Below are 24,564 nucleotides of genomic sequence, written 5' to 3' on the forward strand. Positions count from 1 at the left end.
TTGGTCATACGTGTTACATTTGAGCGGGAAAGGGAAAGGAAACGCGGGGCACGAGTGGGGGTAAATGTTTCTTTCTTTAACCCGTTTTCTTTCTTCCTTTCTCTCTCTCGCTCACACAGACACACAGCACGAGAGGAGGAGGGGGTCGGGTAGGAAAGCGAGCAGAGGTGGGAGGACGCTAGAGTCTGACGGCGGAAATGCGATTGGCTGTTGGTGCGCGTAGCTTTTAGCCAATAGGACCGTAGGCGATTTTGCTATATCAACGGCGCTCGTTGGCCGGCGTGCATTATTTCAGCTTTGTTCGACGAACACGACTGACGCGAATCATGAGTGGAAGAGGCAAAACCGGTGGTAAAGCTAGGGCCAAGGCTAAGACTCGTTCGTCCCGCGCCGGACTGCAGTTCCCAGTTGGCCGTGTGCACAGGCTCCTGCGTAAAGGCAACTACGCTGAGCGGGTCGGCGCCGGCGCTCCCGTCTACTTGGCCGCCGTCCTGGAGTATCTCACCGCTGAGATTCTCGAGTTGGCTGGCAACGCCGCCCGCGACAACAAGAAGACCCGTATCATCCCCCGTCACCTGCAGCTGGCTGTTCGTAACGACGAGGAGCTGAACAAACTGCTCGGAGGAGTCACTATCGCCCAAGGTGGTGTGCTGCCCAACATTCAGGCTGTACTGCTGCCTAAGAAGACCGAGAAGACTGTGAAGACAAAGTAAATTGGCGCTCTCCGTTGATTTATCTATACACAAAGGCTCTTTTAAGAGCCACCCATTTTTTCTAAGAAAAGTGCTGCTCCTTTACAAACAACACTACATATTCTTCACGTGATTTCCAACTGCATAAAAAAATAATAGCTTTATGAACCGAGTTATTATATAAACACACTGCCATGCAATACACAATTGCCCTTTTTCATATATTTCACGTACTGAGATCAACACCCTATGCATATGTGCATGTATACACACATTCTCTCGCTCTCTCTCACACACACAGTGTGTTTAATGTTCGCTGTAATGTACAGTACATTGATTAGTTTGATCATATTATTGTTCTTATTATTATATATTCTTTTAATGCTTTTTTTTCTTTGTTGTTTTGTATTACAGGAGCCCGCCGTTTTGCTTTTAGGTTTGAAAAGAAGACGCCCAATAGTGTGTCACCGACGCATTGCCGGCCGCCCAATGGGAAACGGACAACTTCAAGACGCCCAATGAGCGGCAAGCGGCTTGAAAGCTTAAAAGCCATGTGAAGCGAGCAAGAACTCATTCTCTTTCTTTTCCCCGAGAGGAGTAGAGTTCAACGCGATGGCAAGAACCAAGCAGACCGCCCGTAAGTCCACCGGTGGCAAGGCCCCGAGGAAGCAGCTCGCCACCAAGGCTGCTCGCAAGAGCGCCCCAGCCACCGGCGGCGTGAAAAAGCCTCACCGTTACAGGCCCGGCACCGTGGCTCTGAGGGAGATCCGCCGCTACCAGAAATCTACTGAGCTGCTGATCCGTAAGCTGCCCTTCCAGCGCCTAGTGCGTGAGATCGCTCAGGACTTCAAGACTGATCTCCGCTTCCAGAGCTCCGCCGTCATGGCCCTGCAGGAGGCTAGCGAGGCGTATTTGGTGGGTCTGTTTGAAGATACTAACCTGTGCGCTATCCACGCCAAGAGAGTCACCATCATGCCTAAAGACATCCAGCTGGCCCGCCGTATTCGCGGAGAGCGCGCTTAAACAGAGCGCTTCGACGTTTACCTGAAATACCCAACGGCTCTTTTAAGAGCCACCTACCCGTGTCCGCGCCGAAACAGCAAATGTCCGCCTCACCTCGGTGTTGCGTTTATATAATGTAAGGCTATTATGACGCGTGCGCTTCTAAATTCCATAGGACTGAGCGAGCGAAACCAGCCGTGAGACAGTGGTTGTGAAGATTAGGGAAAAAAAACAACTTCTATATGTGTGTCTATATATATATATATGTATATATATAACGTTTTGTACTACATTTCACATCAAAATCGCCATATTTAACGTGTTTTAATACATATGAATACTTTTCTTTTAATACCTATCAATATGTTTATACATATTTAATAGTTTGGAAACAGTTCATTCACCCCAGCAGAAAGTAGAAGCCACTGCCCTTTCAGTAGAACACTACACTTTACACTATGTAGTGTTTAGGCCGGTTTTGGCCTATTACAAACGGCATTAGTCATGGATGGAGCGTAGATCCCACCGCGTGGTGAAACTATACAACTGCAAGCACAGTTTCAGAGAGCAATGTATGTGTATATTCATATAATGAGAGCTTGATTTGGGGTACTTACGTTTCATACATATGCAACATGAGTTTGATTGCATAGAGAGTAAGCGAGACCAGCTGTGTTGTTTGTGCTTGCTTTTAGGGCAGCAGTAAAGGAGGTAAGTGTATAGTCCAGAGAGGAATGTTTGTTTGTTTGTTTGTTTTTAATCTCTTTCAATACCTCTACCAGAACAAGGCATGTCTAACTCTAAAAAATTATATGTTTACTCTATATGTTAACTCTATAAAATTCATGTTTCCCGTCACATTGTTTGTAAAATTAACCCAGATCAGCGGGAAAAACGCCAAAATTAAATGAATGTTGAGTCAGTATTGTTTTGTGCTATACTTCAAAAATTACCTTATTTAGTACAGTCTAGATTGTCTGGAAGTATAACCCTTGAAGTATGGAGCAAATTAAATGAACCTTCCCAGCACATGTAAAATGATCATTAGAGAAGCCTAGGGAAAAGAAATAGTGAATAAATACTGGCAGGGGTAAAGTGTTTGTCCTGCCTAGGATGCACCCAGTTATGTAATAGAGAGTAGAAGCCTTTGAGCCTTGAGTACAGTAGTGCTCTTCTGTGTGGTGAATAGAAGGGCTTTTGGAAGTGCTCATTGCAAAGGACCACCGTTGTTTTGGGATCATGGGCATATATGTCATGGATGGAGCGTGGATGCCATCGTGTGGTCAAACTAGGCAAATGCAAACGTTAACTAACTAGATTTATTCGTGTGAATGTTACAGCTTTTTCATTTGATAGATGGTTGTGAACTCCAGTACGTCTACTAAGTCATTTGTATTGCGGTGTTTTTAAAAATGTTTCTATTGAAGCATACTTCAGTTCAGGGCATTTTAGAAGCCAGCATGGTTACCAGTTCTCATGCTGCCAGGCAATGAAATGGAAACTTAATTTAGGGCAATTTTATACACATTAAATATGATTGTTAACTGCACCAATAAATCTAAAAAGTAATTACATGTCTTGTGGGATGATTGTCGTTTGGGCTTGGGTTTCATTTTAACAATATGCTAACGATAAAGTCGGACAGAAGGAAAAAAAAAACAAAACAAAACAAAAAAAAAACCTCCAGACCGTATAACCTCCTTCCACAACTAGATAAAATGTCTTGTTTTGAAGAATGCTTGATAGAAGCTATCTTTAATGAAGGCACTGTATTAGCCATCATGACAACCAAACAGCATGCAGTTAGGTAAAAAGCCTCCAATTCACTCACTGCTAGAAGCCTTTGAGACAAATTGTAAAGTAGTGCACTTCTATGTAGGACCTTTGTTTCCTTCTCTTTAGAGCCCTTAAACTCTGTGTATCAGTTTATATTGAGGTTCCCATAATAATCATAAATCAATAAAGAAAACCGCTCATCTGCTATCAAGACCTGACTGAGGAGCTGGAGGCCAGTGAAGCAAAGCTAAAATATGGAAAAGCATACGCACCCTGCAAGGTTTCGGTCAGAGACTTTCTTCAAGGCATAGGTAAGTAACAAATGAATACAAAAAACTCTTTCTCCTCTTTCTGATTTTGCTTCTTTAAATGTCTGCATGGACCAAAAAATCAAAAAGATGAATTGTTTTATATTTTGCAGATTTACATTTTGACCACCAGATGGCATCCACGCTCCATTCACGTACTACGACCACAGACTTAAAGCTTAGCCCTGAAACTCCATCAGAAGCCTAAGGGGTAGGTCTAGCCAAACTGCTTCCACTCACCCAGACTTCATCATGAGCTCTACACTTACTTTGCTTACCACAATGTCTTTCCATATTTCTTTATCATCCACTAACTGCAACATATGGTAAAAGCAACATTACTTAAAGCAACATTAACTCCCTCTGTGTTTATCTAATCTAACATGACTTTTATTAGAAGATGTAAAACGAGCCTGAGAAATCCAAGGCGTAAACATGTAGTTTTAGTTGGCCTCATTAGGAGCTTTTCCCTTGTATGCAATAATATACCATTTATTCGATTTGTGTTTGATCTTTCTTTCTTTAAATGTCTCTGTGGACACTATATCTTTAAGTTGTAGTGTATTAGATCAACGACTACAATTCCCATGATGCCTAACTAAAGATGGTCTCTGACCAAAACCTTGCCAATTAAAATTGACTCATCTGCTATCAAGACCTGACTGAGGAGCTGGAGGCCAGTGGAGCAAAGCTAAAATATGGAAAAACATACGCACCCTCAAAAAAAAATTAACCTGCATGGTTTAGGTCAGAGACTTTCTTCAAGGCATAGGTAAGTAACAAATGAATACAAAAGTGCTAACAAAAGTTTATCAACAGCCGACCGTACTGCCTCCTCCCTTGTAAGTTAGCTTCTCTGCTATTTAAATGTAACTCTTTCTCCTCTTTCTGATTTTGCTTCTTTAATTGTCTCCGTGGACAAGAAATCAATAAATAAATCAATAAATAAATAAAAAATTGCAAGATTAATTGTTTTACATTTTGACCACACGATGGCATCCACGCTCCATTTACGTACTATGACCACAGTCTTGAGGCCTAGCCCTGAAACTCCATCAGAAGCCTAAAAGACTTGACTAGAGAAGTGCACTTCTGTGTAGTGTATACAGTGTAAGGGATTTAGGAAGTGCCCTATTGCAAACGTCACCGTTGTTTTGGGATCGTGGATATATGTCATGGATGGAGCGTGGATGCCATCGTGTGGTCAAACTCGCAAATGCAAACGCTAACAACATAGATGTATGTGTGTGTATGTGTGTGTATGTGTGTGAATGTTACAGCTGTTACATATGACAGATGGTTGTGAACTCCAGTAAGTCTACTAAGTTCTACCAAGGAACTTTTGGGCATTTTAGTAGCCAGCAGGATAACCAGTTGTCATGCTACCAGGCAATGAAATGAAAACTTATTTTAGGGCACCGTAATTTTGTTTGGGTTTTAACAATATGCTAATGATAAAGTAGGGCAGAAGAAAACAAAATACTCAATACTGTATTATCTCCTTACAGATCTTAATAAAGTGCCTTAAATAAAGAGTGCTTCTATCAAGCATTCTTTAACTAAAGACATTTTATCATCAGTTAGGTAAAAAGCCAACAATTCTCTCATTAAGAGTCAAACTGTAGAGTAGTGCAGTTCTATGTAGGACCTTTGTTCTCCTCCCCTTAGAGCCCTTAAATTCTATGTTGTATGGTTATGTGTATGTATGTATGCATCAGGTTATATTGAGGTCAACATAATAATCATAAATCAATAAAGAACACCGCTCTGCTATCAAGACCTGGCTGAAGAGCTGGAGGCAAGTGGGGCAAAGCTAAAAATTGGAAAGCGGATGCACCATCAGCGCAAAAAATCATTTTAACCTGCAAGGTCAGAGACTTTCTTCAAGGCATAGGTAAGTAACAAATTAACACAAAAGTGCTAACAAAGGTGTATCAAAAGTCAGCCGTACTCACTTGTGAATTAGCTTTTTTGTGCTTCTCAAATTTAACTCTTTCTCCTCTTTCTGATTTTGCTTCTTTAAATGTCTCTGTGGACCAAAAAAAAAATATGTATTTTTTATATTTTGCAGATTTACATTTTGACCACCAGATGGCATCCACGCTCCATTCACGTACTACGACCACAGTCTTAAAGCTTAGCCCTGAAACTCCATCAGAATCCTAAAGGGTAGGTCAAGCCAAACTGCTTCCACTCACCCTGACTTCATCATGAGCTTTACACTTACTTTATATCACCACAATTTCTTTATCATCCACTAACTGCAACATATGTCTAAGGCTTTATCATCCACTAACTGCAACATACTTTGCTTTCCACAATTTCTTTCCTTCCTTTCTCTTCCACTAACTGCTAACCAATATGGCTGTTATTAGAAGATGTATAGTGGAAACCTGAGGAATCCAAATGGTGTGGGTTTAGTTTAAGTTGGCCTCAATTTACTTTATGTGCAAAAATATTTCAGTGGTGGTTTGTGAAAGAGAGAGAGAGAGAGAGAGAGAGAGAGAGAGAGAGACATGCATTTGTAGACATATGGCTTGCTTTATACTCATTCATTCTGACAGAAAATACAAACCCTGTACTGGTTTGTGTGTTTCTTTAAACGTCTTTATATCAATGTGTCAATGACACGATTTGTCTTTATCCTGTAGTGTCAAGATCAAGGACTACAATTCCCATGATGCCTAACTACAAGTTCGATAGATGACGTTTTATTGATTATCTATCTATCTATCTATCTATCTATCTATCTATCTATCTATCTATCTATCTATCTATCTTCATCTAATGATGAAATCCGATAACTGCACGTCCAGTCACAGTAAAAAGTAAACCGTGTGCCATGGTGTACAGTAGTGGGGTGATCTTCGTGGGTGCTTGTTTTATGCTTGCAAGGTCGTAACCCTAGTACTAAATAGCCATTTATGTGATTTATATTCAGGTGCATTGAGGAAGGACTAATTTTGTCATGTGTGTGTGTGTGTAATAAACGCTGCGCACGTTAGAATGGCGTGATGTAGTGTGACTTTGTTGTATACGAGACCGAGGCGCACATGGCGACAGCCATCAGAGGGCTGACCGAGGTATTTGTCGTGTTAAGACATATGTTAGCTACTTTTAATGTTCATACATGTGAAACGTCGTTTTTTTTTTAGTCCTTACACTACTGGACCCTGGTTAGCTCCGGTGTGTCGTTGTTAGCACGATAACGTTTGCTAACTTGCCAAAAATGAAGTAGATAATGATATCCGATAACTCGATTTTGCCGAGAGCCTAAAGTTGTACACCCAGTCACAGCAAATTGATGTAGAACTGCCGTTGCTGGATCTATGTGTGGAGTTGTACATAGCTTGGAGCCAGCTTAGCGATTAGCAGCGTGGCTAACGCGGCTAGCATAAACAGTAAAGCGCAAATATGAGCCTAATTATGAGGGGTCATTATTTGTTGACCACAGTGCAGTACCACATGCGGGGTTGTAGCATAAAAGTACGCAATACAGCCGTGATTTGTGGCTGTTGAGTGATTTGAGTTAACTTGCTTTTTCAGGTCCACACATGAGCTAACAAAGCGATTAGCATGCTAGCTAACTCGGATGGTACAAACAATAACATACGCCAGCGAGTGTAAATACCTGTCAGATAAATACACACTCGCTCGAGTCAGTCAAGTTTTATTATGAAACGGTGTATACAGCAACATTTATACGTTTACTGTCGTGGTTGAAACCGAGAAGCCACCTTGGAGAGTAGCATGATGGCTAGGTGTCTTAAAATTAATCACAGAAATAACGATATTACGGACACGTGCGTAGTTCTCTATATTGTTATTTGGAGCAAGTGAGGGAGAAACAGTCGTGCTTAAACCCGGCTACCAGCAGCCTATCTTCTGGTTTTCAGAGCTGGGCAGCCTGTGTAGCTTGCTAGCTAGTGTTTTGTTTACAAAAGATTATTTTCGTTAGCTAGTTGCCGAAACGACTCCACGTGGAGTGCACGATGTCACGAAAAAACGGCTTCTATACTCACCTAGTGCACTAGAGAGTACTGGAGTGCGGTTTAGGATGGTAAAACACACAATCAATTACTACAATAATAACAATAATAATGTCAAGTGTGTAATCTTTCTAAGAAAACGGTGCATAAATGTTTATTTACAAAGGTCACATGGCCCCTATGCACTTCAAATTTCGTGAAAAGGAGTCAGAGGCTGTGTATGAGCCTACTTTGAGTCACTGTAAGTTCATCTTAAGCCTAGGTCACTGAATTTTATTAATTCATTCAGCTATTTATTTATTTATTTTAAGATTTCGCCATAAGACCAAGCTATTTCAGAAGTGATTTTAGCTCCTAATTATAGTTTAGCTTACTTTTTAATTATAAGGTCAAGCAGGTCTGGAGCTAGGCTGTAGGTTTCGAAGCTAAATCATGATGAGTTAAAGTATTCAGAGTGAAGGTTATGCATGATCCAAAGTATGCTGCGTTATTATTATTACTATTATTAGTTTATTCCTTTTTAGAACACTTGGAGTCTGGATGCCATTGTGTGGCCAGACTGTGAAACTACAAGCAGTAGAAGGAAGACATGCTGCAAATGCATTGAGAAGTGATGCTATTATTGCTTGACTTTGACTATTGATTTCCCCCCCCCATGTACACCACATGTTAATGAAATCCACATGAAATCCAAAAAGAGCACTTTTTTGAATTTTGAACATGAGTACATCCAGAGGGTACGGAATTAATATTTAATTCCGAATTAATATTAATACACTGTATTTTGTATGGCTACCCACTCAGTGGCTTTATGTGCAATCTTTGAGTGGTCTAGGCATGTTTGAGTCGCTGTACAGCAAAACAAGCGTTCTGCACACGTACAGAGTATGAGGCGGAGCTAATGTACTGTGACGTCGCTCTGTTCCCTTGCTTTCATTTAGGTCCTATAGAGGAGTATAACAGGCGTGTCTCTGGCTCCCCAGCTTCATAGATTCTCTTCTCGTCGACTGGGAAAAGAAGCAGCGAGGATGTCAGGTAGAGGAAAGGGCGGCAAAGGCCTTGGGAAAGGAGGCGCCAAGCGTCATCGTAAAGTGCTTCGCGATAACATCCAGGGTATCACAAAGCCGGCTATTCGCCGTCTGGCTCGTCGTGGTGGCGTCAAGCGTATCTCCGGTCTGATCTACGAAGAGACCCGCGGTGTGCTCAAAGTGTTCTTGGAAAACGTGATCAGAGACGCAGTCACGTACACTGAGCATGCCAAAAGAAAGACCGTCACCGCTATGGATGTGGTGTACGCCCTGAAGCGCCAGGGACGCACTCTGTATGGATTCGGAGGTTAAACGCTCGGCCTGAACAGCTCTAAACACAACGGCTCTTTTAAGAGCCACCCACAAATCCAGCAAAAGAGCCTGTTTCTATTCTTAGTTTGTTATCAAATAAGGCAGTCGATCTCCCGCATACTCTGTATTAAAATGTAATATACTGGAAGAATACATGTGTATATATACATATAATAGATATGTCTGTATATATGTATTGTTTTCCATTTTGCCCCCCGTGTGCGTTGGTTAAATCCGAACTATATGTCTTAATAAATCCTGATAGAAAAAAAATCGCCGTCAAAGCCGCTGTGCCGAAAAACAGAAAAACAGCCCTGTAGATTAAGAATGCGCGGGATAGAATGGAGGAATGAAGGGTGGGGGGTTGGCAAGAAGAGAGCGGACAATTTGTTGTCCAATGGTCGTTTGACGGCATTCTGGAGGCGGTACCTCGTCTAATTAAAATGCTAGAGTCTAAATAATGTGGGAGCTTATCGCCTCCCCCTCATTCTTCAGTCTTACTCGACGAGGAGCAGTATGCCTGAGCCAGCTAAGTCCGCGCCCAAGAAGGGATCCAAGAAAGCCGTGACCAAGACGGCCGGGAAAGGCGGCAAGAAGCGCAGAAAGTCCAGGAAGGAGAGCTATGCCATCTACGTGTACAAGGTGCTGAAGCAGGTCCACCCTGACACTGGAATCTCCTCTAAAGCGATGGGCATCATGAACTCGTTCGTGAACGACATCTTCGAGCGCATCGCCGGTGAGTCTTCTCGTTTGGCTCACTACAACAAACGTTCTACTATCACCTCTAGGGAGATCCAGACTGCTGTGCGTCTGCTCCTTCCCGGTGAGTTGGCCAAGCACGCCGTGTCAGAGGGCACAAAGGCCGTCACCAAGTACACGAGCTCCAAGTAAATAGTGATAGCGGCATAATCCAAACCCAACGGCTCTTTTAAGAGCCACCCACGGTTTCTTCCAAAGAGCAGTTTTATTCAAGAACCAAGTAAGTTATAATACTAATTATTATTATTTATTAGAGAGTGCCTTTATTGTTACATACTTATTGATGTATGTATGTAAATCAACTTACTTAATTGTTTGTTTGCATTTAATTGGTATAGTGTACTAGGATTCAGGGACAGAGCAGCAAACTAAAATACTGTGCCATACTAACTGTATGGAGTGGGCTGGTAGTGCTAAGTGGGATAAATGAAGCTGCACATCACCTGTGAAAGACCAGTCCAGAGGAGATCAGCCTTACAGGTGGGGAAGAGTGAGGCAGGAAACCATACTAGGGTTGACTTAAACCCTAGAATTACACACCTGATCTTTGTAATGAAAGCTGTCTAGTATATATAACCAGGCATACGGTTAGGCTCTCCCACAAGCCTTTTTTGTTGGGTCACAGAAGGGTGAAGTTAGTTAAAGCCTTAGGTTTATGGTGGGATTTGAGTGAGCAAAAGTAGGTTCAGAGCAAGGCTTTTGATGTAGAGGGTCGAAGTAAGGCAAAAGGACGAGGGTAGAATAATTAAATTGAGGTAGCGTAAGTAAAAAAGTATGGCGGTGAAAGTGTGTTTAGTGCAGATGTGATCTAGGAAGAGTGAGTAACAGTGGCTTTGTAAGGAGGCCTCAGGTTTATGATGAAGGTGGATTGAGTTAAAGTGACCGTGAGCTTAGGCCTTTGCCTTAGGATACAAAGGAAGGTTCAGTAAAAGTGAGTTTCAACATAAGCCATCAGCCTGATGATTCGGATACACATGGATACACATGGCCTCGGCCTACTGAGGACTGCACATCTAAGTAGAATGGTCATGACTGCATGGAATGGGTTAAATGAAAGCAAAAGTTTGGTGTGTTGCTTATTGAGATAGAGGGAAGGATGGGGTTAATTTGTTTTAGGACAAGAATGAGATTGCAGTTGTTTCATGTGAGGGGTTCGAATGAGGATGGAGTGATTTTGTATAATGGTTGGATGAAGGATGGGGTTATTTAATTTTAGGGTTGGAGAGAGATGGTGGTGGGGTTTGTATTAGAGTATGAATAAAAATGGGTTATTTTATTTTGGGGTTAGACGGCGGATGGGGTTATTTTGTTTCATGGTTAGAATGATGTTAAGGTTATGTTGTACTAGGTTAAGAGGGAGGACAGAGTTATTTTGTATTAGGACTATTTGGTTTGGTTCACTAAAAGATGAATTTGGTTGAAGTCTTAGGTTAATGGTGAGATTCGAGCGAGCAAGAATAGGTTCATAGATATTTTTTTGATGTAGAGGGTCGGAGCAATGCAAAAGGACGAGGGTAGAGTAAGTAAAATAGTATGGCGGTCAAAGGCCTCAGTTTTATGATGAAGGTGGATTGAGTTAAAGTGACGGTGAGCTTAAGCCTTTGCCTTAGGATACAAAGGAAGGTTCAGTAAAAGTGAGTTTCAACATTAGCCATCAGCCTGATGATTTGGATACACATGGCCTCGGCCTACTGAGGAATGCACATCTAAGTAGAATGGTCATGACTGCATGGAATGGGTTAAATGAAAGTAAAAGTTTAAAAATAATAATTTGGTGTGTTGCTTATTGAGATAGAGGGAGGGATGGGGTTAATTTGTTTTAGTACAAGAATGAGATTTGAGTTGTTTCATGTGAGGGGTTCGAATGAGGATGGAGTGATTTTGTATAATGGTTGGAGGAAGGATGGGGTTATTTCATTTTAGGGTTTGTGAGAGAAGGTGGTGGGGTTTGTATTAGAGTATGAATGAAAATGGGTTATTTTATTTTGGGGTTAGACGGCGGATGGGGTTATTTGGTTTCATGGTTAGAATGATGTTAAGGTTATGTTGTACTAGGTTAAGAGGGAGGACAGAGTTATTTTGTATTAGGACTACTTGGTTTGGTCACAAAAAGATGAATTTGGTTGAAGCCTTAGGTTAATGGTGAGATTCGAGCGAGCAAGAATAGGTTCAGAGCTAGACTTTTGATGTAGAGGGTCGGAGCAAGGCAAAAAGACGAGGGTAGAGTAAGTAAATTTAGGTAGCGTAAGTAAAAAAGTATGGCGGTGAAAGTGTGTTCAGTGCAGATGTGATCTAGGAAGAGTGAGTAACAGTAGCTTTGTAAACGAGGCCTCAGGTTTATGATGGAGGTGGATTGTGTTAAAGTGACTGTGAGCTTAGGCCTTTGCCTTAGGAAGGTTCAGAAAAAAGTGAATTTCAACATTGGCCATCAGCCTGATGATTTGGATACACATGGCCTCGGCCTACTGAGGAATGCACATCTAAGTAGAATGGTCATGTCTGCATGGAATGGGTTAAATGAAAGTAAAAGTTTAAAAATAATAATTTGGTGTGTTGCTTATTGGGATAGAGGGAGGGATGGGGTTAATTTGTTTTAGTACAAGAATGAGATTGGAGTTGTTTCATGTGAGGGGTTCGAATGAGGATGGAGTGATTTTGTATAATGGTTGGAGGAAGGATGGGGTTATTTCATTTTAGGGTTGGAGAGAGAAGGTGGTGGGGTTTGTATTAGAGTATGAATGAAAATGGGTTATTTTATTTTGGGGTTAGACGGCGGATGGGGTTATTTGGTTTCATGGTTAGAATGATGTTAAGGTTATGTTGTATTAGGTTAAGAGGGAGGACAGAGTTATTTTGTATTAGGACTATTTGGTTTGGTTCACTAAAAGATGAATTTGGTTGAAGTCTTAGGTTAATGGTGAGATTCGAGGGAGCAAGAAAATGTTCATAGATTTTTTTTGATGTAGAGGGTCGGAGCAATGCAAAAGGACGAGGGTAGAGTAAGTAAAATAGTATGGCGGTCAAAGGTCTCAGTTTTATGATGAAGGTGGATTGAGTTAAAGTGACGGTGAGCTTAAGCCTTTGCCTTAGGATACAAAGGAAGGTTCAGTAAAAGTGAGTTTCAACATTAGCCATCAGCCTGATGATTTGGATACACATGGCCTCGGCCTACTGAGGAATGCACATCTAAGTAGAATGGTCATGACTGCATGGAATGGGTTAAATGAAAGTAAAAGTTTAAAAATAATAATTTGGTGTGTTGCTTATTGAGATAGAGGGAGGGATGGGGTTAATTTGTTTTAGGACAAGAATGAGATTTGAGTTGTTTCATGTGAGGGGTTCGAATGAGGATGGAGTGATTTTGTATAATGGTTGGAGGAAGGATGGGGTAATTTTATTTAGGGTTGGAGAGAGAAAATGGTTATTTTCTATTAGGGTTAAAATGAAAAATGGGGTTTTAGGGTTTAAATGAGCTTGGGTTTATTTTGTATTGGGGTTAGAGTGAAGGTGCAGTTATTTTGTATTAGGCTTGAAAAAGGGCATCATTGTTTTATGTTATGTTTAGAATAAGTTTTGTCTTTTTTTTTTTTTGTTATTTTGTTTTTTGTGTTTTAGGGTTGGGGGGGTGTATGCAGTTATTTTGTGTTAGGGTTAGTATGAGATTTTTGGCTATGGTATATTGGGTGTGTTACGAGTGCGTATTAGGGGACCTATGGAGAGCCGTTCCGAGTGTGGAAGCGCCGGTGACAAAGACGCATCGACGGTGGAAGTCATACTGCGCACACACGGCAACACTGTGCTTTACACACTCCTCAAGGTCGCCTCGCACGACGAGCAAAACAACGCACCCACGTCTCGGATGCCCAGCACGCTCTCGCCGAGGCTCTCCTCCAACGCACCGGATAACACTCGCCTAGTTCGTGGCACCTTTTGTCGCCGTTTTCCACCGATTAGCACGCCAAATGCGCCGCCGCCCGTTCGGCACGCCGGTAGCGTGGCACGCTTCGGTGAGCGCCGTATCAAACGCGGCGTCGTTACGCTGCCCTTCCCGTCTTCTCAACACACGGTGGAGCCTCTCGGAGACGAAAGAGCATTTCTACGCTCGCCAAGTTGAGCTTTCGCCCATATTTCGCTCGACAAACGCCGAGAGAAAACACAAGTGCGAGACCGTCGCTGCCACACGGCTGTGCGGCATCGAGCGAGTTGAGTCTACAACGTTCTCATGTGGCTTTTAAGGGCCGGCCCCCTCGCTGCAGCGGGAGGTTCTACAGAACGCTGCAGCAGTTTGTGCTCACTCGCGCTCACAGCAAAGCAGAACAATGGCAGAAGTCGCTCCAGCCCCAGCCGCCTCGGCGCCCGCCAAGGCCCCCAAGAAGAAGGCCGCCGCCCGCCCCAAGAAAGCCGGCCCCAGCGTGGGCGAGCTCATCGTCAAGGCCGTCTCGGCTTCCAAGGAGAGGAGCGGCGTGTCTCTCGCCGCCCTGAAGAAAGCCCTGGCTGCCGGCGGCTACGACGTCGAGAAGAACAACTCACGCGTTAAGCTCGCCGTCAAGAGCCTCGTCACCAAGGGCACTCTGGTGCAGACCAAAGGCACCGGCGCGTCGGGCTCTTTCAAGCTTAACAAGAAGCAGGCCGAGGCAAAGAAGAAGCCGGCCGCCAAGAAACCGGCACCTAAAGCTAAGAAGCCGGCCGCCAAGAAACCAGCCGCGGCCAAGAAGCCCAAGAAGGTAGCAGCCAAGAAACCCACTGCGGCTAAGAAATCCCCCAAGAAGGCCAAGAAGCCCGTCGCGGCCGCTAAGAAGGCAGCGAAGAGCCCCAAGAAGGCCAAGAAGCCGGCGGCTCCCAAAAAGGCGACCAAGAGCCCAAAGAAAGCCAAAACGGTCAAGCCTAAAGCAGCTAAGCCCAAGGCGGCGAAGGCGAAAAAGGCTGCCCCTAAGAAGAAGTAAACAGTAACGCCGTTTACCTTCATGTCTTGTTTCTCTATTCAACGGCTCTTTTAAGAGCCACCCACAGTTTCATAAAAAAAACAGCTTTTTTCCCCCCTTGTTACTGCACAATGAATTGATTGTTAAAAAAAAAAAAACACTCAACAACACAAAAATAGCTCTCATTAGTTTCCCCACACAATAATTATATATGATCAATATATATATATTTTTGGTTTGGTCATACGTGTTACATTTGAGCGGGAAAGGGAAAGGAAACGCGGGGCACGAGTGGGGGTAAATGTTTCTTTCTTTAACCCGTTTTCTTTCTTCCTTTCTCTCTCTCGCTCACACAGACACACAGCACGAGAGGAGGAGGGGGTCGGGTAGGAAAGCGAGCAGAGGTGGGAGGACGCTAGAGTCTGACGGCGGAAATGCGATTGGCTGTTGGTGCGCGTAGCTTTTAGCCAATAGGACCGTAGGCGATTTTGCTATATCAACGGCGCTCGTTGGCCGGCGTGCATTATTTCAGCTTTGTTCGACGAACACGACTGACGCGAATCATGAGTGGAAGAGGCAAAACCGGTGGTAAAGCTAGGGCCAAGGCTAAGACTCGTTCGTCCCGCGCCGGACTGCAGTTCCCAGTTGGCCGTGTGCACAGGCTCCTGCGTAAAGGCAACTACGCTGAGCGGGTCGGCGCCGGCGCTCCCGTCTACTTGGCCGCCGTCCTGGAGTATCTCACCGCTGAGATTCTCGAGTTGGCTGGCAACGCCGCCCGCGACAACAAGAAGACCCGTATCATCCCCCGTCACCTGCAGCTGGCTGTTCGTAACGACGAGGAGCTGAACAAACTGCTCGGAGGAGTCACTATCGCCCAAGGTGGTGTGCTGCCCAACATTCAGGCTGTACTGCTGCCTAAGAAGACCGAGAAGACTGTGAAGACAAAGTAAATTGGCGCTCTCCGTTGATTTATCTATACACAAAGGCTCTTTTAAGAGCCACCCATTTTTTCTAAGAAAAGTGCTGCTCCTTTACAAACAACACTACATATTCTTCACGTGATTTCCAACTGCATAAAAAAATAATAGCTTTATGAACCGAGTTATTATATAAACACACTGCCATGCAATACACAATTGCCCTTTTTCATATATTTCACGTACTGAGATCAACACCCTATGCATATGTGCATGTATACACACATTCTCTCGCTCTCTCTCACACACACAGTGTGTTTAATGTTCGCTGTAATGTACAGTACATTGATTAGTTTGATCATATTATTGTTCTTATTATTATATATTCTTTTAATGCTTTTTTTTCTTTGTTGTTTTGTATTACAGGAGCCCGCCGTTTTGCTTTTAGGTTTGAAAAGAAGACGCCCAATAGTGTGTCACCGACGCATTGCCGGCCGCCCAATGGGAAACGGACAACTTCAAGACGCCCAATGAGCGGCAAGCGGCTTGAAAGCTTAAAAGCCATGTGAAGCGAGCAAGAACTCATTCTCTTTCTTTTCCCCGAGAGGAGTAGAGTTCAACGCGATGGCAAGAACCAAGCAGACCGCCCGTAAGTCCACCGGTGGCAAGGCCCCGAGGAAGCAGCTCGCCACCAAGGCTGCTCGCAAGAGCGCCCCAGCCACCGGCGGCGTGAAAAAGCCTCACCGTTACAGGCCCGGCACCGTGGCTCTGAGGGAGATCCGCCGCTACCAGAAATCTACTGAGCTGCTGATCCGTAAGCTGCCCTTCCAGCGCCTAGTGCGTGAGATCGCTCAGGACTTCAAGACTGATCTCCGCTTCCAGAGCTCCGCCGTCATGGCCCTGCAGGAGGCTAGCGAGGCGTACTTGGTGGGTCTGTTTGAAGATACTAACCTGTGCGCTATCCACGCCAAGAGAGTCACCATCATGCCTAAAGACATCCAGCTGGCCCGCCGTATTCGCGGAGAGCGCGCTTAAACAGAGCACTTCGACGTTTACCTGAAATACCCAACGGCTCTTTTAAGAGCCACCTACCCGTGTCCGCGCCGAAACAGCAAATGTCCGCCTCACCTCGGTGTTGCGTTTATATAATGTAAGGCTATTATGACGCGTGCGCTTCTAAATTCCATAGGACTGAGCGAGCGAAACCAGCCGTGAGACAGCGGTTGTGAAGATTAGGGAAAAAAAACAACTTCTATATGTGTGTCTATATATATATATATGTATATATATAACGTTTTGTACTACATTTCACATCAAAATCGCCATATTTAACGTGTTTTAATACATATGAATACTTTTCTTTTAATACCTATCAATATGTTTATACATATTTAATAGTTTGGAAACAGTTCATTCACCCCAGCAGAAAGTAGAAGCCACTGCCCTTTCAGTAGAACACTACACTTTACACTATGTAGTGTTTAGGCCGGTTTTGGCCTATTACAAACGGCATTAGTCATGGATGGAGCGTAGATCCCACCGCGTGGTGAAACTATACAACTGCAAGCACAGTTTCAGAGAGCAATGTATGTGTATATTCATATAATGAGAGCTTGATTTGGGGTACTTACGTTTCATACATATGCAACATGAGTTTGATTGCATAGAGAGTAAGCGAGACCAGCTGTGTTGTTTGTGCTTGCTTTTAGGGCAGCAGTAAAGGAGGTAAGTGTATAGTCCAGAGAGGAATGTTTGTTTGTTTGTTTGTTTTTAATCTCTTTCAATACCTCTACCAGAACAAGGCATGTCTAACTCTAAAAAATTATATGTTTACTCTATATGTTAACTCTATAAAATTCATGTTTCCCGTCACATTGTTTGTAAAATTAACCCAGATCAGCGGGAAAAACGCCAAAATTAAATGAATGTTGAGTCAGTATTGTTTTGTGCTATACTTCAAAAATTACCTTATTTAGTACAGTCTAGATTGTCTGGAAGTATAACCCTTGAAGTATGGAGCAAATTAAATGAACCTTCCCAGCACATGTAAAATGATCATTAGAGAAGCCTAGGGAAAAGAAATAGTGAATAAATACTGGCAGGGGTAAAGTGTTTGTCCTGCCTAGGATGCACCCAGTTATGTAATAGAGAGTAGAAGCCTTTGAGCCTTGAGTACAGTAGTGCTCTTCTGTGTGGTGAATAGAAGGGCTTTTGGAAGTGCTCATTGCAAAGGACCACCGTTGTTTTGGGATCATGGGCATATATGTCATGGATGGAGCGTGGATGCCATCGTGTGGTCAAACTAGGCAAATGCAAACGTTAACTAACTAGATTTATTCGTGTGAATGTTACAGCTTTTTCATTTGATAGATGGTTGTGAACTCCAGTACGTCTACTAAGTCATTTGTATTGCGGTGTTTTTAAAAATGTTTCTATTGAAGCATACTTCAGTTCAGGGCATTTTAGAAGCCAGCATGGTTACCAGTTCTCATGCTGCCAGGCAATGAAATGGAAACTTAATTTAGGGCAATTTTATACACATTAAATATGATTGTTAACTGCACCAATAAATCTAAAAAGTAATTACATGTCTTGTGGGATGATTGTCGTTTGGGCTTGGGTTTCATTTTAACAATATGCTAACGATAAAGTCGGACAGAAGGAAAAAAAAAACAAAACAAAACAAAAAAAAAACCTCCAGACCGTATAACCTCCTTCCACAACTAGATAAAATGTCTTGTTTTGAAGAATGCTTGATAGAAGCTATCTTTAATGAAGGCACTGTATTAGCCATCATGACAACCAAACAGCATGCAGTTAGGTAAAAAGCCTCCAATTCACTCACTGCTAGAAGCCTTTGAGACAAATTGTAAAGTAGTGCACTTCTATGTAGGACCTTTGTTTCCTTCTCTTTAGAGCCCTTAAACTCTGTGTATCAGTTTATATTGAGGTTCCCATAATAATCATAAATCAATAAAGAAAACCGCTCATCTGCTATCAAGACCTGACTGAGGAGCTGGAGGCCAGTGAAGCAAAGCTAAAATATGGAAAAGCATACGCACCCTGCAAGGTTTCGGTCAGAGACTTTCTTCAAGGCATAGGTAAGTAACAAATGAATACAAAAAACTCTTTCTCCTCTTTCTGATTTTGCTTCTTTAAATGTCTGCATGGACCAAAAAATCAAAAAGATGAATTGTTTTATATTTTGCAGATTTACATTTTGACCACCAGATGGCATCCACGCTCCATTCACGTACTACGACCACAGACTTAAAGCTTAGCCCTGAAACTCCATCAGAAGCCTAAGGGGTAGGTCTAGCCAAACTGCTTCCACTCACCCAGACTTCATCATGAGCTCTACACTTACTTTGCTTACCACAATGTCTTTCCATATTTCTTTATCATCCACTAACTGCAACATATGGTAAAAGCAACATTACTTAAAGCAACATTAACTCCCTCTGTGTTTATCTAATCTAACATGACTTTTATTAGAAGATGTAAAACGAGCCTGAGAAATCCAAGGCGTAAACATGTAGTTTTAGTTGGCCTCATTAGGAGCTTTTCCCTTGTATGCAATAATATACCATTTATTCGATTTGTGTTTGATCTTTCTTTCTTTAAATGTCTCTGTGGACACTATATCTTTAAGTTGTAGTGTATTAGATCAACGACTACAATTCCCATGATGCCTAACTAAAGATGGTCTCTGACCAAAACCTTGCCAATTAAAATTGACTCATCTGCTATCAAGACCTGACTGAGGAGCTGGAGGCCAGTGGAGCAAAGCTAAAATATGGAAAAACATACGCACCCTCAAAAAAAAATTAACCTGCATGGTTTAGGTCAGAGACTTTCTTCAAGGCATAGGTAAGTAACAAATGAATACAAAAGTGCTAACAAAAGTTTATCAACAGCCGACCGTACTGCCTCCTCCCTTGTAAGTTAGCTTCTCTGCTATTTAAATGTAACTCTTTCTCCTCTTTCTGATTTTGCTTCTTTAATTGTCTCCGTGGACAAGAAATCAATAAATAAATCAATAAATAAATAAAAAATTGCAAGATTAATTGTTTTACATTTTGACCACACGATGGCATCCACGCTCCATTTACGTACTATGACCACAGTCTTGAGGCCTAGCCCTGAAACTCCATCAGAAGCCTAAAAGACTTGACTAGAGAAGTGCACTTCTGTGTAGTGTATACAGTGTAAGGGATTTAGGAAGTGCCCTATTGCAAACGTCACCGTTGTTTTGGGATCGTGGATATATGTCATGGATGGAGCGTGGATGCCATCGTGTGGTCAAACTCGCAAATGCAAACGCTAACAACATAGATGTATGTGTGTGTATGTGTGTGTATGTGTGTGAATGTTACAGCTGTTACATATGACAGATGGTTGTGAACTCCAGTAAGTCTACTAAGTTCTACCAAGGAACTTTTGGGCATTTTAGTAGCCAGCAGGATAACCAGTTGTCATGCTACCAGGCAATGAAATGAAAACTTATTTTAGGGCACCGTAATTTTGTTTGGGTTTTAACAATATGCTAATGATAAAGTAGGGCAGAAGAAAACAAAATACTCAATACTGTATTATCTCCTTACAGATCTTAATAAAGTGCCTTAAATAAAGAGTGCTTCTATCAAGCATTCTTTAACTAAAGACATTTTATCATCAGTTAGGTAAAAAGCCAACAATTCTCTCATTAAGAGTCAAACTGTAGAGTAGTGCAGTTCTATGTAGGACCTTTGTTCTCCTCCCCTTAGAGCCCTTAAATTCTATGTTGTATGGTTATGTGTATGTATGTATGCATCAGGTTATATTGAGGTCAACATAATAATCATAAATCAATAAAGAACACCGCTCTGCTATCAAGACCTGGCTGAAGAGCTGGAGGCAAGTGGGGCAAAGCTAAAAATTGGAAAGCGGATGCACCATCAGCGCAAAAAATCATTTTAACCTGCAAGGTCAGAGACTTTCTTCAAGGCATAGGTAAGTAACAAATTAACACAAAAGTGCTAACAAAGGTGTATCAAAAGTCAGCCGTACTCACTTGTGAATTAGCTTTTTTGTGCTTCTCAAATTTAACTCTTTCTCCTCTTTCTGATTTTGCTTCTTTAAATGTCTCTGTGGACCAAAAAAAAAATATGTATTTTTTATATTTTGCAGATTTACATTTTGACCACCAGATGGCATCCACGCTCCATTCACGTACTACGACCACAGTCTTAAAGCTTAGCCCTGAAACTCCATCAGAATCCTAAAGGGTAGGTCAAGCCAAACTGCTTCCACTCACCCTGACTTCATCATGAGCTTTACACTTACTTTATATCACCACAATTTCTTTATCATCCACTAACTGCAACATATGTCTAAGGCTTTATCATCCACTAACTGCAACATACTTTGCTTTCCACAATTTCTTTCCTTCCTTTCTCTTCCACTAACTGCTAACCAATATGGCTGTTATTAGAAGATGTATAGTGGAAACCTGAGGAATCCAAATGGTGTGGGTTTAGTTTAAGTTGGCCTCAATTTACTTTATGTGCAAAAATATTTCAGTGGTGGTTTGTGAAAGAGAGAGAGAGAGAGAGAGAGAGAGAGAGAGAGAGAGAGACATGCATTTGTAGACATATGGCTTGCTTTATACTCATTCATTCTGACAGAAAATACAAACCCTGTACTGGTTTGTGTGTTTCTTTAAACGTCTTTATATCAATGTGTCAATGACACGATTTGTCTTTATCCTGTAGTGTCAAGATCAAGGACTACAATTCCCATGATGCCTAACTACAAGTTCGATAGATGACGTTTTATTGATTATCTATCTATCTATCTATCTATCTATCTATCTATCTATCTATCTATCTATCTATCTATCTATCTATCTATCTTCATCTAATGATGAAATCCGATAACTGCACGTCCAGTCACAGTAAAAAGTAAACCGTGTGCCATGGTGTACAGTAGTGGGGTGATCTTCGTGGGTGCTTGTTTTATGCTTGCAAGGTCGTAACCCTAGTACTAAATAGCCATTTATGTGATTTATATTCAGGTGCATTGAGGAAGGACTAATTTTGTCATGTGTGTGTGTGTAATAAACGCTGCGCACGTTAGAATGGCGTGATGTAGTGTGACTTTGTTGTATACGAGACCGAGGCGCACATGGCGACAGCCATCAGAGGGCTGACCGAGGTATTTGTCGTGTTAAGACATATGTTAGCTACTTTTAATGTTCATACATGTGAAACGTCGTTTTTTTTTTAGTCCTTACACTACTGGACCCTGGTTAGCTCCGGTGTGTCGTTGTTAGCACGATAACGTTTGCTAACTTGCCAAAAATGAAGTAGATAATGATATCCGATAACTCGATTTTGCCGAGAGCCTAAAGTTGTACACCCAGTCACAGCAAATTGATGTAGAACTGCCGTTGCTGGATCTGTGTGTGGAGTTGTACATAGCTTGGAGCCAGCTTAGCGATTAGCAGCGTGGCTAACGCGGCTAGCATAAACAGTAAAGCGCAAATATGAGCCTAATTATGAGGGGTCATTATTTGTTGACCACAGTGCAGTACCACATGCGGGGTTGTAGCATAAAAGTACGCAATACAGCCGTGATTTGTGGCTGTTGAGTGATTTGAGTTAACTTGCTTTTTCAGGTCCACACATGAGCTAACAAAGCGATTAGCATGCTAGCTAACTCGGATGGTACAAACAATAACATACGCCAGCGAGTGTAAATACCTGTCAGATAAATACACACTCGCTCGAGTCAGTCAAGTTTTATTATGAAACGGTGTATACAGCAACATTTATACGTTTACTGTCGTGGTTGAAACCGAGAAGCCACCTTGGAGAGTAGCATGATGGCTAGGTGTCTTAAAATTAATCACAGAAATAACGATATTACGGACACGTGCGTAGTTCTCTATATTGTTATTTGGAGCAAGTGAGGGAGAAACAGTCGTGCTTAAACCCGGCTACCAGCAGCCTATCTTCTGGTTTTCAGAGCTGGGCAGCCTGTGTAGCTTGCTAGCTAGTGTTTTGTTTACAAAAGATTATTTTCGTTAGCTAGTTGCCGAAACGACTCCACGTGGAGTGCACGATGTCACGAAAAAACGGCTTCTATACTCACCTAGTGCACTAGAGAGTACTGGAGTGCGGTTTAGGATGGTAAAACACACAATCAATTACTACAATAATAACAATAATAATGTCAAGTGTGTAATCTTTCTAAGAAAACGGTGCATAAATGTTTATTTACAAAGGTCACATGGCCCCTATGCACTTCAAATTTCGTGAAAAGGAGTCAGAGGCTGTGTATGAGCCTACTTTGAGTCACTGTAAGTTCATCTTAAGCCTAGGTCACTGAATTTTATTAATTCATTCAGCTATTTATTTATTTATTTTAAGATTTCGCCATAAGACCAAGCTATTTCAGAAGTGATTTTAGCTCCTAATTATAGTTTAGCTTACTTTTTAATTATAAGGTCAAGCAGGTCTGGAGCTAGGCTGTAGGTTTCGAAGCTAAATCATGATGAGTTAAAGTATTCAGAGTGAAGGTTATGCATGATCCAAAGTATGCTGCGTTATTATTATTACTATTATTAGTTTATTCCTTTTTAGAACACTTGGAGTCTGGATGCCATTGTGTGGCCAGACTGTGAAACTACAAGCAGTAGAAGGAAGACATGCTGCAAATGCATTGAGAAGTGATGCTATTATTGCTTGACTTTGACTATTGATTTCCCCCCCCCATGTACACCACATGTTAATGAAATCCACATGAAATCCAAAAAGAGCACTTTTTTGAATTTTGAACATGAGTACATCCAGAGGGTACGGAATTAATATTTAATTCCGAATTAATATTAATACACTGTATTTTGTATGGCTACCCACTCAGTGGCTTTATGTGCAATCTTTGAGTGGTCTAGGCATGTTTGAGTCGCTGTACAGCAAAACAAGCGTTCTGCACACGTACAGAGTATGAGGCGGAGCTAATGTACTGTGACGTCGCTCTGTTCCCTTGCTTTCATTTAGGTCCTATAGAGGAGTATAACAGGCGTGTCTCTGGCTCCCCAGCTTCATAGATTCTCTTCTCGTCGACTGGGAAAAGAAGCAGCGAGGATGTCAGGTAGAGGAAAGGGCGGCAAAGGCCTTGGGAAAGGAGGCGCCAAGCGTCATCGTAAAGTGCTTCGCGATAACATCCAGGGTATCACAAAGCCGGCTATTCGCCGTCTGGCTCGTCGTGGTGGCGTCAAGCGTATCTCCGGTCTGATCTACGAAGAGACCCGCGGTGTGCTCAAAGTGTTCTTGGAAAACGTGATCAGAGACGCAGTCACGTACACTGAGCATGCCAAAAGAAAGACCGTCACCGCTATGGATGTGGTGTACGCCCTGAAGCGCCAGGGACGCACTCTGTATGGATTCGGAGGTTAAACGCTCGGCCTGAACAGCTCTAAACACAACGGCTCTTTTAAGAGCCACCCACAAATCCAGCAAAAGAGCCTGTTTCTATTCTTAGTTTGTTATCAAATAAGGCAGTCGATCTCCCGCATACTCTGTATTAAAATGTAATATACTGGAAGAATACATGTGTATATATACATATAATAGATATGTCTGTATATATGTATTGTTTTCCATTTTGCCCCCCGTGTGCGTTGGTTAAATCCGAACTATATGTCTTAATAAATCCTGATAGAAAAAAAATCGCCGTCAAAGCCGCTGTGCCGAAAAACAGAAAAACAGCCCTGTAGATTAAGAATGCGCGGGATAGAATGTTGCAAGAATCATATTTGTTTGTTTGTTTCAATATAGTCAATGATGGTGGTTATGAATCTCCCGGTTAAGAAGC

At 42.3% G+C, this 24,564-nt stretch overlaps 4 protein-coding genes across 4 annotated transcripts; all 4 read left to right on the forward strand.

Moving 5' to 3' along the window:
* The first annotated feature begins 326 nt into the window (after positions 1 to 326).
* Positions 327 to 1,249, forward strand: LOC140546626 (histone H2A-like). The gene is made up of 2 exons (XM_072670008.1): positions 327 to 709; positions 1,129 to 1,249. Exons 1-2 carry the CDS (start codon positions 327 to 329, stop codon positions 1,247 to 1,249), a joined length of 504 nt encoding a protein of 167 aa, XP_072526109.1.
* Positions 1,250 to 1,301: 52 nt separating this feature from the next.
* LOC140546628 (histone H3) lies at positions 1,302 to 1,715 on the forward strand. Its single transcript, XM_072670009.1, has one exon. The coding sequence runs from the start codon at positions 1,305 to 1,307 to the stop codon at positions 1,713 to 1,715; it is 411 nt and encodes a 136-aa protein (XP_072526110.1). The 5' UTR covers positions 1,302 to 1,304.
* Positions 1,716 to 8,795: 7,080 nt separating this feature from the next.
* LOC140546629 (uncharacterized) lies at positions 8,796 to 24,146 on the forward strand. The gene is made up of 5 exons (XM_072670010.1): positions 8,796 to 9,077; positions 13,784 to 14,082; positions 15,321 to 15,734; positions 16,311 to 16,717; positions 23,824 to 24,146. The coding sequence occupies exons 1-5, from the start codon at positions 8,796 to 8,798 to the stop codon at positions 24,144 to 24,146; spliced, it is 1,725 nt and encodes a 574-aa protein (XP_072526111.1).
* LOC140546829 (histone H2B) lies at positions 9,624 to 9,998 on the forward strand. Its single transcript, XM_072670246.1, has one exon. The coding sequence runs from the start codon at positions 9,624 to 9,626 to the stop codon at positions 9,996 to 9,998; it is 375 nt and encodes a 124-aa protein (XP_072526347.1).
* Positions 24,147 to 24,564: the final 418 nt, after the last annotated feature.

This window comes from Salminus brasiliensis, chromosome 24 (assembly GCF_030463535.1).
Source record: "Salminus brasiliensis chromosome 24, fSalBra1.hap2, whole genome shotgun sequence".
NCBI lineage: Eukaryota > Metazoa > Chordata > Actinopteri > Characiformes > Bryconidae > Salminus > Salminus brasiliensis.